Below are 19,060 nucleotides of genomic sequence, written 5' to 3'. Positions count from 1 at the left end.
ATTTACAGTATTATCATTATGCTTTCAAGTTCTCTCATACATGAACATGACTAGTTTTCACCCAGAAAATAGCTGGAATGACAGAAGGTACAAAAGGACATGAAAGTCTTGATACAAATTATATGAGCATTTAAAATAATTCTGCTTTGAGAAGATGGGGGAAGGTGCAGACCTGAAAGTTTTTCTATCCTTCTGAATTGTTTTAATATTGACTTCCATAGGAACATCAATATTTCTTAACCAGGTGATTACTGCCTGAACTTAATTTGCCATTCTGATTCTGGCCTAAGTCTCATTGCTCAGTCTAGTCCTCTCTTCCCCGACTTTATACTGCCTTTCTTATAAACACCTTGCATCACAACAGAGACACTTAGTAAGCATTAGTGAATTCTATTCTTGGACTGATGTGAGTTGCTGTACTTGTGGTGGAGGAGGAACAGGGACTCTGGCCCAGCACTAGGGTGCTGCACTGGGGCCAAGGAGACTGCCTGTATAGTTGGGGCCAACAGGTGCAAGGCTGAGAAGATAGCCCATTTGATTGGGAGATTGCTTCCATACAGGGAGGGAAAGCAAATAAATAAATATAGAGGATAAGGACGAAGGAAGATACAAATACAGAAAGGAGAAAGGCTAGAATAAACCATGTGGTACTGGGTTAGAACTGGAAATATCAGTATAACTTCATGGATTTTCAGATACATAGATAGGTACAGAAATAGACATGTGTGAGTGTATGTATATAATTATGTCCACTGAAAGGTCCCACAAGCAATGAATATACAAAGGCAATAAGCAAAACTAGACCCCAAATTCTAGATTCTAAATATCATTCCACATTTAAGTGAACCAGGGTTCCTTGGCAAAATGGCTGAGTCCACAGCTGGAGCAAGTAGAGCACAACACGAGCTGGAACATCTCCTTGTACCATGAAGACAGAAGTGCTCAACGAATCATGGGGACATGCCAAAAAGATTTACGAACCAGCTTGACAGGACTCCAATGACCAAACCCAGGACAAGCTAAACATCAAAGTAAATAATAATAGCAATGGATCGTAACCCACTGGGTAAAACAGGAATCCGAGAGTCCACACAGAACAAAAGAAGTAAATGAATAAAAAAATGGGGGAGAAAGGAAACCTACTTTACAATAGAAGATCAACTAATAAATATAGAAGGAATGGCTGAATTAGGAAATCACCACTGGCAGTATTTATAGCATACGAAAACTAGTGGGTAAAAGTGATGAGAACAGAATATTCACAGAGTCTCAAAAGTCTCTCTCCCAAAATACTTGCTAATATAATTAGTAAGTAAGAACTATTTGTAAACTTTACAGCAGAAAGAAACTAGCAAACACATCTTAAACACATGATAAAAGTTAACTTCACTAGGTGTCACCAACCATGAGCCAACTGAGATAATGCACTGAGAGCATACTATTGCTTCCTGGGGTGTTCCTGACAAAATGCATGAATCTAATCACGAGGAAACAGCAGACAAACCTAAATGAAGACAATCAGTAAAGTCCTAGGAAACCCTGTGGAACACCTCTACTCTGTCCTATAGGGTCACTCTGAGTCAAAATCAAGTCAAGGGCACCCAACAACAACTTACTCTCAAAGAGAGAAGGAATGGAAGAGTAAAGAAAGTAAAATGCTAATAATTATGGAACCTGGGTGAAGAATATTCAGGAGTTTTTGATACTATTCTTATAATTTTGAGTAAATCTGAAACTATTTCAAAATTAAAAAACAAAGTACAATTTTAAGACAAGAGACACAGCAAGTGCTGTAATTACAATGCATGGGCCTTGTTTAGATCCTGATTCAAACAAACTGTAAAAAAGCAAAAAAAAAATTGACTACAATGAAATTGTTAGAAATTTGAATACTGACTTGATGTTTGATAACATTAAGAAAATATTATTATGATTTTAGAAGCAATCATGGTATTGTGGTTGTGATTTTAAAAATCCTTATTTTTGAAAGATATTAAAATACTTATAGATGAAACAACATGAGATTTGAGATTCCTTCAGAATAACACGGGGGGCTTAGGTGGGGTGGATAAAGGTATAGATGAAACAAGATATGCCATGAGTTGGTAATTCTTGAAGCTGGGTTAGAGATATACGGGGATTCATTATACTATTATATCTACTTACACATGCAAGTACAAAACCAGTTGCCTACTGAGTCGGTCCCAAGTCACGGTGATCCCATGTGTGTCAAGAGTACAACCGTGCTCTGCAGGGTTTTCAATGGCTGGTTTCTCTTAACAGATTGCCAGGCTTCCTTTCAAGGCACCTCTGGACAGACTCTAACCTCGAACGTTTTGGTTAGTAGCCAAGCGTGTTAACGATCTGCACCACCCACCCAGGGACTCCATATATTTATAAACCCAGTGCTAATACATCTATATAGATACATTAAAAAAACTAAAAATGTATGTATATATGTGTGTATGTGTGTATATATATATATGTAATTTAACCTTGCCCCAAAAGAGGTCTGGCCTTTGCCCTCGACTTCTGGGAGGTAATCTGTAACGCCTTGGATTGTCTTGCCTGAGAAGAGTGTCTTTGTTTACCTGGGGGCTCTGGACCACACCAGAAAATCTAATAATGTGATTTATGGCAGGGACTTTGAGTCATACAGTATCAGCTCAACCTCCAGGGGAGCTGAAGACTGGGGTCAGCCATGTGGGCAAATCAACCATGAAGACACAATAAAAACTCAGGACACCAAGGTTCAGTTGAGCTTTTCTGGTTGACAATACTCCAGGCATTAAGTCAAATATCAATACTAGAAAAATAAGATGTCCACAACGCCACAGGAAGAGAACAACTGGAAGTTCCATATTTGGAACTTTCCTGGACTCTGTCCTATTTGCCTTTTCTCTTGGTTGATTTTAATTTGTGTCCTTCAGCTCTAATAAACCATAACACTTGTCAGTGCATTCTGTGAGCCCTTCTAGCAAATGATTGACCCTAAAAGTGGTCTTGGGGACCTCTGAACTTGCAAGTGGTGTCAGAAGTGAGACAATCTTACAGACTGTGCTCCCTCAAACATCACAGTAGTATGTGTTTGACATTTTCCATAATAACAAGTTTTAAAAGAGAAGAAATATACAAACCCTTTTGCCATAGAGTCAATTCCAACTCAGAGTGACCCTATAAGACAGAGTAGAAATACATACAGTACCAGAAATAGTACTGTTTTGGAATAGAAAATATATGAGTTCAAATCATAGGTCTGCCAGTTTCTAGTCACAGACCCTTGCCTTTAAAGACTGAATTTCACCTTCACCATTTTTGAGATGGGGATGACAATTCAGTTATAAATATAAAGGTAAAACAATATAAAGTCCCTAACAAGGTGACATGCACATCACAGCCACTCTAAGTTTCTCAGGACAATTCATTCTTTAAAACAAAACAAAAGCACAACCATATCTGAAAACTTCCACAAGGAAACTGAACCCACTGTTCTGCTGGTTGCTCAAGGTTCACTATAGTACAAAAACTCCAAGCTAGTATTTCCAAGATGGGGGTGCATCAGCTCCGTGCTGCGATACACAGCCTTTGTCCTCGTTAATCAGGAACAGGCTCTTACCCTTGAATAGGAGACTTAGGTAATACGTCTCAGGTGTATGATGATTGCATTCCTGGATTTCCATCAGGTCAAATCCGATCTTGTAAAAGAGCCATTGAGCAAGAGTATTTATATAACAGGATGTGCAGAAGGAAACATAAAAAATAAATTCTATCTCAAATATACATATATCAAAGATTCTAATGATTTATCTACCTAGGCTTTCTTTCCAAACAGAATTAATCTAGCTCCACAATGGACATTTAACATATAAAGTTAAGATGGATCACTTATTAGAAGTTCACATTAGCAGCATATAAAGGATTTTAATGCCAAAATTTCTTCCAAATAGAATTATTTCCTTACTATCAGTTAGACTCAAAAATCCAATGACTATTTGATCTGTCTGTCCATTTTTTCTTGCCAACAGAGCCAGGTCCTTCCTAAACTTTTAGTCTTCTCAATCCTTTTTAACTATTTATCAACAAACTACACAAATGGATTTAAGTGTCTGTTGTTCCAGGCTGTATTTTCACCTTTACCATCTGGTTTCTCCACTGCAGAACTTATGAAATGGGAGCAAAGGAATCTTGCTGACCCGATGCACTGGAAGTTTACATTTTCAGATTACTGCCCCAACTCATACAGTGCAATATATATAGAACACTATTAAATTTTCCTGTTTTCATATATCCACTCTAAAATCAAGGATAGGAAAAAGAAAAATGAGCCACTCTGGCTCTGGGACCTCTGATATTTCCAGCAATTTTTATTAACATGTCACATTTTTGTCCTCTTTTTCTTAAGGACAGTGATTCCCCCTTTGTCACACCATGATCAGTATAAAACATTTGCCTTTTCCTTTACCAATTCCTTACGGCTTAGTTTAAGACTGCTTTCTCTAAGATCATGGCTTCAGTGTGTTGGAAAATAAGAGAGGATTACGATGACTGGAAAGTAATTTTACCATTTATCCTCTCCATTTCTTTCAAGTTTTCTGTCCTCTGTGCCTGGGGAAGAAGCAAGAGTGACACAGTCCTGCCCTGTAGAAGATGCTGACACTATGAATCTAATGGAAACTTTCTCTGTAAAAGGCCTGAGAGAGAACATTATAGAGTCTCTGTTGCAACTACTCAACCCTGTGGTCCTAGTGCAAGAGCAGCCATCAAAAATACATAAACGAGTGGATGCGGCTGTGTTCCAATAAAATGTTATTTACTAAAACAGGTGGCAGGCCAGATTTGGGCTGCATGCAGCAGTTTGCTGACCTCTGGAAGACAAATAAATGTGGTTGGTAGAGAAAAGTAAAAAGGGCGTTCCAAACAAGCAGACTGGTGTGAGCATCAGCACGAAAGCAGAAGAGCAGAGATGTGTCTGACGAACGCGGGATAGGCCATTTTGTCAAGGATGAAGGAACTGTGTAGCCGGATATAAATCCTGGCACAAGATTCTTATGCAGGATTTTGAATGCCAGGTTAGGGAGGAGGCTGCATACCAAAAAGATGTTTTGAGTGAGAGAGTGAAATAATCAGTACTGTTTTACAGAAAACTAGGACTGACCGGAAATGGAGAGTAGAGATTTGGTAAGAAGAGTGCAGAGGGGGTAAATCAGAGGACTACTGGTAAGGAACACATTCCCACATTTTTATATAAAACTTCCACCAACACCTCCCATTTTCACCATCCACTCAATCCATTCCCCCCCAGGACACCAGAGAGGGCCATGTGACAGATCACAATCTACTCACTGGTGAATGGGTCCACACTGTGACAACAGCAAAGACAGGCGCTACCCTCCCTCTCAAGCCTCTCCCCTTTGCCTGAGGTCACCTGAGCAGGGCTTCAGAGCAGGGTCTTCTCCATTAGTGACTCATCAATCTGCATCTTCTGACCAGAACTCTCCCCCTGAGCTCCAAGCCATCTCTTAAGAGTTCCACAGGCACCTCAAATTCAACTCCGGCTGGCCTCCACCTGCATCTCTGTCCCTCTTCCACGCCCTCTGGGCACACAGCACCATTACCCACCTTAGGGTCTTAGATTCCTTCCTCCCTTATCCTCCACATTCAATGAATCACCTTTACATCCTGGATCTCACTCCCAGCTCTACTTCGTTCATCACTGATGCACGTTATCCCTTCATTATCTCTTTGTAAGTCTTCTATCTAATCTACTAACCGGTATTCCTTCACAACCCACTCCCCCAGTCTGATTCAGTCTCTGTACAGCTTCCCAAGCAGACAGGGAGAGCAAAGAAGCCAAATGAAAAATGCAGTTTTAGACATGATTTTTTTTATGCCTGAGGGTCGCTATAATTCGGAATGGACTTGAGGGCACTGGGTTTGGTTTTGGTTTTTATGCCTGAGGTGAGAGTGATAATGAAATTAGTCCTGCCCTCCAAGAGCTTATCACTGAGTCAGAGGAGGAAAAAACAAACATTCAGTAATTGGAGAATAAATACATGTAAAAGGAACAGACTTCTTTTAACTCCAACAGGACATGATTAGATCTGCGTTTTCAGAAGGTAAGTCTGGTGACTGAGGAGCATAAAGGAATGAAAGAAAAGAACGGAGACTCCGTTTCTCCACCTACACATGAGATTGCAGGACTAGATTCACCCACTCAGCCCTTCCTGCTCTATCACGGTGAATATGAAACATCTGCCAGATCCAAAAGGCACTTTCCTCTTTTAAACTGGCCCAGCCTCTCTACTGCCTTGGACATAAAAATATGCCTCACCGATCTCACAGCCTCAAGGCCTGGTAGCCGTGGAATCAACCCTTTATAGTTCATCTGCTTCCTTTTTTTTTTTTTTTAAGTAAAAACAATGAAACATTGAAGGAAAAAATTGGGGGGAGGGAGGATCATCTACAAATGCGCAACCCAATACAACTGTTTGTTTTTTGCATCTCCTAGTCTTTCTCCTTAGGCAAACATTTTTACATAGCTGTAATTATAATATACACGACATCTTATGTTCTGCTTGGCTATTTTGGTGTAACCACCTGTTTCTGACATCCTGTAGTCCTCTTGGAGCAACAGGGTTCATTTCTGGGTCCTGTGAAATTCTTTCTTAACATACTCACTCAGGAAACTTATCCCTTCACCTGGATTCAATTACTATGCGGATACAGATGTCTTCTGTTAGCTGTATCTCTAAGTTCTGACCTTCCAATTCATCAGTTACAGAGACTTATAACTAAAAACATTTCAATATATATTGTTCGTTACCATCCCCCATACCCTCAATTCTTCCACCTTCACTATCAGTCACATCTCACACCAAACTCAGGTCTAACTCCTAAATCTAATCCATCTCCTGTATTGTCTGTCAAGTGAAGGAACACCCCAGAAGTACAGGTCCTTTCTCTTTCCTCTGGACTCTACACCATCTAGTTCAGAAGCCAATGCACTATGGAACCAAGTAAGTTAAGTCTGACCCCTTCTCCTTCTGGCAGGTGGAAGGGGAAGAAGAAAATGGAAAAGTGTCTGATCTGTGATACCCACTGCTATCCAGTCAGTTCCAACTTATAGCAACCCTACAGGACAGAGTAGGATTGCCCCACAGGGTTTCCAAGCAGAAGCTGGTGGATTCGAACTGCGAACCTTCTGGTTAGCAGCTGAGCTCTTAAGGAAATGACAACCATAAGCACTTCCTGATGGTGGGAAGAGTGTGGAGTACTGACACCAATGGACACATATAGGCATGGGCTGCCTACTCTACTGTCACTGTCATTATGTACTGTTGTGGCACAATGCACAGAGCCAGGTGGGCCTGGCTGAGCGTCCACAGACTTCAGTAGTCCCTGCAGGACCTTCAATAAGCAATAAATGAGATGATGAGCATGAAAGTGCTCCTAAGCCTTAGTTACCCTTCCTCCAAATTTCTCAGAACTGTGCTTCACTTGCCAGTCAGAGCCTTGGTATGCATCCTGACCACTGAACCCAGAAATACAACATCTTCCCTGCTTCCTTCCTTTCAACTTCTCTGCAAAACTGCCCTACATACAGCAGTAATTAATAATTCTCCTCTTCGAATCCAACCACAGCTTTATTATTTGCCACTTTATCTAACCCAAAGCTCTCAGATTGCATTTTCCCTGAATTAGTACTGACAATCGTTCTAGAGTTGCCAGGCAGGGTTTTTGGCGTGTGTGTCTATATGTGTTTAATGTTTGCTTTTGTAGGGGGTTTTTGAAGGGAACTGTTAGTAAAAAGGGGCTTCGTTTCCCACCACTCCCTTTAAAAACCAAACCAAACCAAATCCAGTGCCATCAAGTCAATTCCGACTCATAGCGACCCTATAGGACAGAGTAGAACTGCCCCACAGAGTTTCTGAGGAGCGCCTGGCGGATTCAAGCCGCCGACCCTTTGGTTAGCAGCCATAGCACTTAACCACTACGGCACCAGGGTTTCCCCACTCCCTTTAGGACTGTCATAAATCACAAGCCTTTCTTTTACTAAATTGCTTATGAGAAAAAACAAGGCATCAATAAAAGAGAGACAGGCCACCTGAGTATAAATATGAATATACTGTTAGAATCTTCCCAAACTGGTACTCTCATACCCCAACGTATTAAAAAAAAAAAAAAAAAAAACTCATTGCCATCAAGTCGATTCCAGCTCATAGGGACCCTACAAGACAGAGTAGAACTGCCCCCGTAGAGTTTCCAAGGAGTGCCTGGTGGGTTCCAACTGCCAAACTTTCAGTTAGCAGCCGTAGCTCTTAACCACTATGCCACCAGGGTTTCCCCAAAGCATGGCAACTATAAATTGTTTTACGCTTTCAAGACTAGAAATGGTCTCAAATTAAAGTAAAAATTAATGTTGAATATAAAGCTTTTTTGCTAACTGGGCTCTGTACTGGTTGCTCTCCATTTTCCTCCCACCCTCATTACCTGTTCTCTGCCCTGTCCTCTGTGTGTGTGTGTCTGTGTCTGTGTGTGCGCGGAGGGAAGGGGCTTCAGGATAGGAGACATTATCAGGAAACCAGAGGATGGAGGGAGAAAAGGTTTGGGGGAGTTCTCCCCATTAGCATCCTGCTTCAGTGCTGTGATTCTGGCTGTGCCCATGTTCCCCTCCAACTAGCTTCTGCCTAGCAGCCCCTCTTCACAGCTCTGGCTCCTACCTGGCTTCAGAAACACTGTTTCCGTCCCTTTTCCTTTCAGGGATGGTAATGGTCCTGTTGGTAGTCCATGAATACCTCAACATTCCTTGTGGATTCCCTTAACCCTGGCCACCCTCCTTTAAAGACTTTGTTCTATTATGTTCAGGGTCTCATCTGCACGTGCCTTCTGTTTCCTCCTGGGACCCTAACTAATAGATGCTCCCATCATTTATTAATCCCTTATTACAGTATCTCTAGCTCACTGCTATTTACAGTCAAGAAAGCCTAGCAACTTTAAAGACAAACTAAGCTTCTGCTTCAACTTTCTCACTCATCCTCAGTTATCCCTTCCAATTTTGCCTGAAATAGCCTTCTGATGTCCCTACTCATTCATTTAAATTATCGCTTGTAACACAACTCTACAAAGCTTTCTCAGATTTATTCAGCACTATACTACCATGTGTTTGGAAACCCTGGTGGTGTGGCGGTTAAGTGCTAATGCTGCTAACCAAAAAGTCAGCAGTTCAGATCCACCAGGCACTCCTTGGAAACTCTACAGAGCAGTTCTACTCTGACCTATAGGGTCACTATGAGTTGGAATCGACTCGACAGCAACGAGTTTGGTTTTCTGGTTTATACTACCACATACTAACTTAAAAAAATGTCACTTTTTCTCTTTGTAATCCAGTCAAACCAAAGAAACCAAACGCATTGCCATCCAGTCGATTATAACTCACTGCCACCCTACAGGACAAAGAACTGCCCCCATAAGGTTTCCGAGGAGCAGCTGGTGGATTCGAACTACCAACCTTTTGGTTAGCAGCTGAGCTCTTAACCACTGTGCCACCAGAGCTCCTGTAATCCAGAAGGATACAAACATTCTGTATATAATATATACTAACTGGCCCTTGCTTGGCTTAAGTGAAATTCAGTCTACCTTTCCAGGATATTAGTCAACCACCAGCAATTCAAACAATCTGACATCTGGAAATATATTACCTTGTAATTCCTGAGGTGGGTATTAAAGGCATCTTAATCCTTCCAGCTACAGAAAGGTCTAGAACAGGCAAAACTGATTATATTAATGTTGTACACAGGACAACACCCACATGGGATAAACAAAGTACTTCTTCTAAGATGAAAAGAGAGACGGAAGGAGGGGTGAGAAAAGGTGCCCTGGGTAAAAGAAAAAATAAGTATTTCCCATTTTCTCTCCCTTCAACTATGGCTTGGACATGTTAATAGATGACTTGTTATTGGCATCCTGGAAGAGTGAACAAGAACTACAAAGCATAATTCCTTGGTCTGTTGCTTATTAATCTAAAATGGAAAAGTAAATAAAGTAACACTCCAAGGATCTTTGTTTTCTGATGTAAGGCTAATAGCTAGCTGTCAGCTACCCTAAACAAAGTTGCAGTAACTCATTATGCAAAAGAATTTCCAAATGACTTAAAATGTTTGGCCCTCAAAGATGTAATATTAAAGTCTCTAATTATGAAATGATAATACTTGATAAGTGCCCTCAACAGTGCCAACAATTAATTTACTAATATCAATTCCAGACAGGAATTCAAATTTCAGCAAAAAAAAATTAAATAAGGTGATCTCAGTAAGTTTACCACTAAACATGTTCCTTTTCACAAGAAAAAAAGAGAAGTTTACACAAAATAAACTGCCAGATCCTCTGGCTTCAAGTAGCAGAAAAAGCAACTAAAAGTGTCTTAAATCATTCAAATATGTATTATCTCTTTGAATAAGAAATCTGGAGACAGGCGTGGTTTAGAAACTCTAGAGTACCAGGACACAGGTTGGCATAGTGGTGATTCTCATGGATATAAAATGGCTGCCGGAAATCCAAACATCGCATCCTCACATGACAGCATCTAAAGCAGTGTCTCAGTTATCTAGGGCTGTTTTTTTCTGGGTTTGTTATAACAGAAATAACATAAGTGGGTGGCTTTAACAAAGAGAAATTTATTTTCTCAGAGTTTAGGAGGCTAGAAATCAGAATTCAGGACACCAGTTCTTGGGGAAGGCTACGTCTCTCTGTCGGCTCTGGGGAAGGTCCTCGTCTCTTCAGCTTCTATTTCTTGGTTCCTTGGAGATTTCCCAAGTGGCATGACATCTATCTTCCCCCAACTGTGCTTCCTTGCTTAATCTGCTCTTTTTCTATCTTGAAAGAGATTGACTCAAGATACACCCTACACACTAATACTACCTCATTAACATCAAAATCCCATTCCCAAATGGGATTATAACCACAGGTATACCAAAATCAAACCAAACGCTTTCCATCGAGTCGATTCCGACTCATAGCAACCCTATACAGGACAGAGTAGAATTGCCCCATAGGGTTTCCGAGGAGCACCTGGTGGATTCGAACTGGCGGTCTTAACCACTAAGCCACCGGGGTTTCTAAACCACAGGTAGAGGGGTTAGGATTTACAACACATATTTTGGGGAAGCACAATTCAATCCACAACAAGCAGTAAGGGAGGGGAGAGTGAGGAAAGATTTTTTTAGGGGGGAGGGGGTCATAGTCAATTTCTTATCAGGAAAGAAAATCTCTTTCCCTTACATTTTAATAGTCAAAACTGACTTACATGCTGATCCTTAAGTTACTCACTGACAAAAGAGAATAGGGGTACCATTATTGACTTATATCAGTAATGCTTCATTCCCCTATGACTGGAATGTCAGCAAGAAAGAAGAAGAGAATCAGCTGTTATATAGTGTTTCCAAGTGTAGCATTCAGAGAAGTTCCTGCACAAGTAGTTTAAGACAACATTTGCTTTGAATTCAGAGAAAAGTAAAGTTCACCAGAGCGTCCTATGCTCAGATACCCTAAAGGGACCAAGGAGAAAATGTGAATGAATGATACAGGCTGGGTGGAAACTGTGGAGCCCTGAGGAATATGCGACCAATTAAAAGACCTCCTGTTCTTGACCCATTTTAAGCTTCTGTCATTCCAACTACTGGCAAACAACAACAGAGCTTAAGAAGAAACAGATACTCTTTCCCTTTCCCTAACCTTCACACAAATATGGACAGACTAGCTTCTGACTCACTCACACAACAGAAATCCTGACATCTTAATCTCCACATGCCAGGTACTATTTAAATCGCCTTACAAATATTATCTCACTTATCTTTTTAAAATAAAATCCTATGCATTAGGTACTGTTATGGATTCAATTGTGTCCCCCGAAAATGTGTATCAACTTGGCTAGGCTGTGATTCCCAGTATTCCAAAAAGGCAACCACATCCACCTGATTTCTACACAAAGTATATAAACGAGAGCAGCATTCCACTCATATAACACTCTCAAGACATTCTAAGATATAAAGCACACTGATACGAGTAAGCTATTCAAATAATTTCTGTCCTATAGTTTCATTTAGCTTTAATGTGAGAGCTTCATAATAAATAAAAGGACAATTTTTTATTAGCATCCGTCTTCTATACAGACACAACATAATTTTAAATAGAATTATACTAACATAACCAAAACTACACAGGTTGGATTATACCGACTACCTTTCCTTACACATTCCATTGCACATTTATCTTTTCTCACTGTGAGGTAGAAGACATAGCTTTACCCTAAATAAGGTGGCCTTTGTCCTTGGCTTCAAAGAAATAACCCTTGGACTAAATGTGGTACCTTGGTTTGGGACTTCTGGGCCACATCTGAAAACTGGTGCTAGCAAGTAGGGGCTGGCCAGACCAGAAAAGACTCACCTGGAAGGCTGATATCCACTAGCCTCAGGAGGCATGCGTTAGCCTAATCACACAGGACTGGCTGATAAAAAACCCTGAACACGGAGGTTCAGAGAGCTTCCTAGTTGGCAAGAACATCTGCTTAGGAGGACAGCATGTCTCTTGGGACATGGAAACTCTGCTTTGGGAATCCTCCCAGGCCTTACCCTAGGCATCTCTTTGTTTGTATCCTTTTTTGGCTATAATAAATCTGTAGTTTTAAGTAGTATACTCTCTGTGAGTCAGCAAATTATCAGACCAAAAAGGGGAAGTGGGAGCCAGCAGGTCAGAAAACAGGGGTGTCATGTGGATGTGGATGGTATCCTAAAGGGGTAGTAAGAAACCAGCCCTGAAATCTGTGGCCAGCAGGTCAGAAGGTTGGGGTGTCATGTAGACTTCCTACACTTGAGGCTGGCATCTGCCTATCTGGCAGTGTGAAGGACAATGTCTCTGGATCTAGGCAGCTAGGGTCAGAGAGAGAGAGAGAGAGAGTGATGTGGAGGCAGCTAGCAAAGAGGATGGAGAAGCAGGAATGTGAGGACTGGATCAATCCCTACATTTTGGGAATTGGATTCAGTGCTGATCCTTACCATGCACTCATCATTCTGTTTTACGTTTCAGTAAGCATTAGAAAAATCTTCTGGAACTTTCCCATCAACCAGAGACTCCAAATAGTCTCGTATTGGATAATTAGGTCTGTGTCTTACCAGCATTCATATCTTTAAACTTCTGCTTTAGCTCAGTAGGAGTAAGACGATACTGATCGAGACCATCATTCCAATAAATACGGTCCAGTACTTGAAGATCTCCTCCAATCAGCCAATCTCCTTGTTCCATAACCATCTAATGGGAAGAAAACAATAATTTTTTAAACGCATAACCAAGATCAAAATAAGAACCTTTCTCTCATACAAGCTCAAAGCAGTTGTAGGCTACTAACATCTAGAAGTCAACGATAAATCTGCTTGACTATTACCAACTAAATGGGGATTGGAGATGCTCTAGAATGAAAACATATTTTGTAATTTCTTTAAAAACTTGAAACACTATTATATTTCCACATGAAAGGAGAACAAATCCAATGTGAATAATTATGACTTTTTAAGTAACAGAAACATTCTTTTTCACTGTCATATGCTGATTAACAGAATAATTTGTAAAATAAGACACTTTGGGGAGGCTAATTATATTTTATTGTTGCACACCAGAAACAATATTAAATGAAAAGCCCAGACTAGATGTGTGGCTCCCACACCAGCCTGGCCTCACAACCTGTTGTAACTGCATGGTTCATGTCTGTTCCCAAAGCCACATTTTATACTCCAAGGGTATAAAGGCTGTGCCTGTCATGTCCATTAACCCTATGTTCCTGCACCTAGCTCAACGTCTGCTGGAGAGTGGATGTTTAAAAAATATATGTTGAGTAAATATCCACCTGGATCAAAATGGCAAGACCAGGTACTCGTCACATTAATCTACATCCCGGTCTCAATTCTGCAAAATAATAACAATTCCAATAGAACAGACAACACGCAGGAAAGGCCCACATTTCAGCGTAAAAATTATGACAAGTCAAGATCAAACACAACAGATTTGTCCAGGACCTTGATGTAGGGGTGGTTCTTGCATGTTGTTCCCCACTGTCTGGCACAGCGTTCCTCTTTCCTGTGCTCAAAAAACTCAGGGTTGCGAAGAATAGCCACACGTTGGCCCTCATACATCAGAGCAAATGCTGTACAGCCATCCAGCCTCTCTTTCTCTTCCTGGGTAGCTGTCAGAACTATAGGCACTGACAAGTTAATGACACCCCCTGCAGGGCATTAAAAAAAAAAGATAAAACACACAGCTTGCATTACCCAACAGAACTAACATCCACCTTTCACTTCAGTAGGCATTCTTCAAATAATGTGAGATTTATGGGTTCCAGTAACAGTGTTCAGTTGGCACCTGGCACAGAAACTCAGGAGAGAGAGCAAGCTATGAGCTCAGAGACTGGAAAAGCAAGAACTCAAAGTTAAAAAAAAAAGGCAAAAATTAACAGAACTAACCCTATGTATAGCAATATTTCTCACAGCAATTCATGAAACTGTCCTTTGGGAGAAAACCCGGTATGGAGTCTGCGTAGTGAGGAATTCTGCCTCGCCTACAGAGAGGCCCAAAGGGGCAGTGGTGGTTCGGTGGCAGAATTCTTCCCTTTCATGTGGGAGACCCAGGTTCGACTGCTGGCTGATGAACCTCAAGCCTAACCACCACCTGTCTGCCAGCGCAGGTCTGCGTGTTGCTATGATGCCGAATGGGTTTCAACAGAGCTTCCAGCCTGAAGACAGAATAGGAACAAAGACCTGGTGATCTTCTTCCAAAAACCAGCCAAAGAAAACCCTATGGGTCACAATGGTCCAATCCACAACAGATCACGGGGATGCAATAAGACTGTAATTGTAAATGCAGCCCTTCCCTGAGTTCTATGAGGCCTCCTAGGGAATTACCAAACCTGAGGGTGATCATGGGAACCCTCGAACTTATAACCAGCTGGCCTGACATGACGGTGGCTCTGGGAACCCCTGAACTTGCAGCTGTATCTAAAGTGAGGAGAATCTTATGGGGACGGTGCCTTCAGACCGCGCAGCTTGGCAAACTCACTACAAAACCGCAGAAGTAAAAGAAAGTGTTTAAAAAAGAAAGACTCAGCTGTGAAGCCTAATGCCACAAAAGATACACTGAGCACCCCAATGAGTGAATAAGACACAGAACTCTGTCTCAGGGTCTTTTTGGGAAAAATTTAAACTCTTATTATTAACAGGATAACAAAGGTAACTATGCTATGAGTGACAAGTTGATTAAATATCTTTGAGTATACTTGGTATACTTGAGATAGGAAGACAAAGACACTCAATATGTTTTTTGTTTGTTTGTTTTTTTTGATACACTGACAATCTAACTGGTGTCAAGTGTCATGGTCTGAAATCGTGCTCTGAGTCACTTGACTTAAACCAAAATGTGTCTTCAGGGAAACCAAAGGCACATTCTCAGTGCCCAACCCTTCAAGCTCTAAAAGGTTTCTTTTTTCTACTCATTATGCACAGGCTAGAAAAACAAAACGCACACTCTCAAATTCATATATGGATCCTATTAACATATCAAATAAACATCACACTGTTTTTGGGAAATCATGGCATGCCTTCTTTGGATGAACAATGTCAACAAAACCAAAGATAGCTGCTTTGCTGATTTAAAATTATCACTAGGTACAATTTAAAAATGAAAAATAGGTAGATTTGCACCAAACCCAAGATCAAATCATTACTAAGCAGACAGTAGGAGCCCTAGAGGCACAGCGGTTAGTGCGCTCGGCTGCTAACCAGAAGGTCAGCAGTTCAAACCCACCAGCAGCTCTGGTGGGAGAAGGATGTGGTCTGCTTCTATAAAGATTTACAGCCTTGGAAACCATATAGGGCAGTTCTACTCTGTCCTATACGGTTGCTATGAGTCAGAATTGACTTGACGGCCGTGGGCTTTTTTGTTTTTTTCTTTAAAGAAGTTAGTACATAAAGATTTTATCATCAGCTCCAATGAAAAATAAAGCCAAAAAGCGATATTTAACCCTTCTGCTCTTGTGATAAAGTCTCCTGAGGAGAATGACTAGGAACTGCATTTTCTAATATCTACTTCACTCCTCAGTTAAAAGAAGTCAAATTACAGAAGAATTTGGTACTGATTTAGTAGGATTTTGTGATATTGAAAAATATTTTCTTTTATTTAAGAAATTAATTTTACCAACAGTGTACAAAGAAAGGAGCCCTGGTGGCACAATGGTTAAGCACTCAGCTGCTAAAACAAAGGTCAGTGGTTAGAACCCACCAGCCACTCCGCAGGCGAAAAGACCTGGCAATCTGCTCCCATAAAGATTACAACCTTGGAAACCCTATAAGGCAGTTCTACTCTGTCCTACAAGGTTGCTATGAGTCGGAATGCACTTGACACACAACAACAACAAAGTACAAAGTTAAAGGTAACTACAATACTTTGGACAATTTCTTTGTCAATTATTAGCTTTCAAATGTTTTAAATGAACAGGAAGAATTCCTATTTCCCTTGTAATGGATTGAATTGTGTCCCCAAAAAATGTGTGTCAACTTGGTTAGGCTATGCGCGGTTGTCCTCCATTTTGTGATTTCCCTGTGTTATAGATCATAATCTCTGCCTGTGGTTAAAGAGGATTAGGGTGGGCTGCAGCACCCTTGCTCAGGCCACATCCCTGGTCCAATGCAAAGGGACTTTCCCTGGGGTGTGGCTTGTACCACCTTTTATCTTACAAGAGATAAAAGGAAAGGGAAGCAAGCAGGGAGTGGGGGACCTCATACTACCAAGAAAGCAGCATCAGGAGCAGAGCGCATCCTTTAGACCTGAGGTTCCTGCGCCGAGATGCTCCCAGCCCAAGGAAGACTGATGACAAGGACCTTCCTCCAGAGCCAAAAGAGAGAAAAAGCCTTCCCCTGGAGCCGGCACCCTGAATTCAGACTTCTAGCTTACTGGACTGTGAGAGAATAAACTTCTCTTTGTTAAAACCATCCACTTGTGGTATTTCTGTTATAGCAGCACTAGATGACTAAGACATCATTTAACCACTTATTCCAGAATTCCTTAACCTGGACTCTACGACTCCGTATTAGAAGGCTCAAGTACAGCCCTCGTAAGGCTCACAGAGTGCTGAGAAGTGTAGCAAAATTCTGTATGCATGCAGGAAGAGGCTTTCCACAGTGATCAGGTGGATTTGGCAAGGGGAAACCGTATTTGCTTTTAAAATCCATTTTCAACTCTAGCCCCCAAGTTTTCCCTGTAATAAATCACGATCAGGAAAACAAAAAAAATGGAATAAGATCCCACAGTTCATTTCTCAGTACTGACAGAACCAAGTCTTAAAACACTACCTCTATGAAGACGCTTCCACTACTTTTTACAAATAATGACAATTCCCTGCAACTATGTAATTTCTCATCCATACTCAACGTAGTATTAACTATAAATCATCTTACCATCCAGAAGACAATCAAAATGAAGGCACTGCAAGTACTCCCTCTCTCTCATAAAGCCGTTGAGAGGTGTTGCCCATCCTTCTGCCAAAACCTGTACCCACTGCATATCCACCTAATAAATGAGAAAGTAAAGCAAAACTCTCTTTCGTATACTTACGAACAAATACAATGACCCTTAAACGTTTAATTTTGAAGGCAACAGAGAAAAACATTTCAAGAATGATAACAATTTATACAAAGTCTAACAAAGAATAAGGGCTGTAGCCAAATAATTTCTCCTAATAAATTTAAATAATCTTAAGCTTCCAAGTATTTCAAATAAGGACAGCATCTCCTAAAGCCAGTGGTCCTGCAACTTTAATGTTGACCAAAATTCCCTGGAAAGCTTGTTAAAGTTTATTCCACTCCTAGAATTTCTAACTTAGACTGTTTGCTGTGGGGCCCAAGAATCTGCATTTCTAACAGGTTCCCAGGTGATGTTGCTGCTGTTGAATAGTCTGGGAGCCTTACTTTGATGACTCCTGTCCTAAACCAAAACAAAGGAGTCCCTAGCGCTGGAAAAGATTAACAAGCTCAGCTGCTAGCAAAGGCTGGAGGTTCAAGTCCGCACAGAGGCAGCTCAGAGGAAAGCCTGGTAATCGACATCTGACCAATCAGCCACTGAAAACCCTACGGAGCACAGTTCCACTCTGACACACACGGGTCACCCTGAGTCCAAGCCAACTAATGGCAAGTGGTGCTGGTAAAGCCAAACTAACTCCTAATACAAGAATTTACAAAAAGACGTCCTCAGCCATGGAAGGGTACCCTTCAGTTTACACAGACTGGATTATTTCATAATCTTTAAGATTTCTAGGGTATTTCTTCAGAATGTTAAAGAGTTACTTAACACGAGCTGGACATGCTTGTTTAACTGGCTATGTATGAGTGGCTCTCAAGTGAGATGAAGCAGCTGGCCAAGTGATGCGCTGTAAGGTACAGCTTAGCGTTTCTTCTCGAATTATGTCGGCCAATGTGTTCTATCACAAAATCATGTCAGGGCAAGGTTTTCCTCTTCTTTAATTTTTCACAGGAAAAACCACATTTGTGGACCAAATTTTCCCATTCTCAAGTTTTCCTCTAATTTTTTTTAAACCCTTGGCACTGGCCACCATTTGTCTCTACTGAATCCAATTTTAGAGGGTATCTGACAGGATTTTTTTTTAATTAATCACTTTTCATACTGCTGCACAAAGACGGTACACTCTTCCAGATGCTTTGCCAACTGGACAAGTTTGAGAACTACTATATTAAAGAAAAGCTCACATTTAGAAAACGCTACTGTTTTTTCTGTGTTCTGGAGTCCAGCTGGCCTGAATTCACATTCCATTCATTCACATTCTGTGTGTGTGTGTGTATTCATTCCACATAAAGTCAGCCAGTGACTTACAGGTAACTAATTATTCCTTTGCTTCTTGAGCTGCTCTGCTCTCCCACTCTTCCTCCTTGGCACGTCCCAGCATGTGCTGGCTTCTAGCCAGAGACCCAATCACACAAAAGCACATCAAAGTAATCCACTCCTATCAGGC

The 19,060-nt window shown here is 41.0% G+C and overlaps 1 protein-coding gene across 7 annotated transcripts in view; it reads right to left on the bottom strand.

Annotated features, from left to right (window-relative positions):
• PAPSS1 (3'-phosphoadenosine 5'-phosphosulfate synthase 1) overlaps positions 1–19,060 on the bottom strand; it is a 321,125-nt gene that overhangs the window by 212,940 nt on the left and 89,125 nt on the right. For all 7 annotated transcript variants that reach the window (XM_064285464.1, XM_064285462.1, XM_023548558.2 and 4 more), the window contains 3 exons: positions 17,493–17,604; positions 14,064–14,269; positions 13,167–13,302 (listed from right to left, as the gene is read on the bottom strand). In XM_064285464.1, coding sequence (XP_064141534.1) covers positions 13,167–13,302; positions 14,064–14,269; positions 17,493–17,604 — 454 coding nt within the window. The remainder of the gene's footprint in view (positions 1–13,166; positions 13,303–14,063; positions 14,270–17,492; positions 17,605–19,060) is intronic.

Source organism: Loxodonta africana, chromosome 5 (assembly GCF_030014295.1).
Source record: "Loxodonta africana isolate mLoxAfr1 chromosome 5, mLoxAfr1.hap2, whole genome shotgun sequence".
NCBI classification, from domain to species: domain Eukaryota; kingdom Metazoa; phylum Chordata; class Mammalia; order Proboscidea; family Elephantidae; genus Loxodonta; species Loxodonta africana.
The sequence above is the reverse complement of the archived record's forward strand: the minus strand, read 5'-3'. Positions and strand labels throughout refer to the sequence as shown.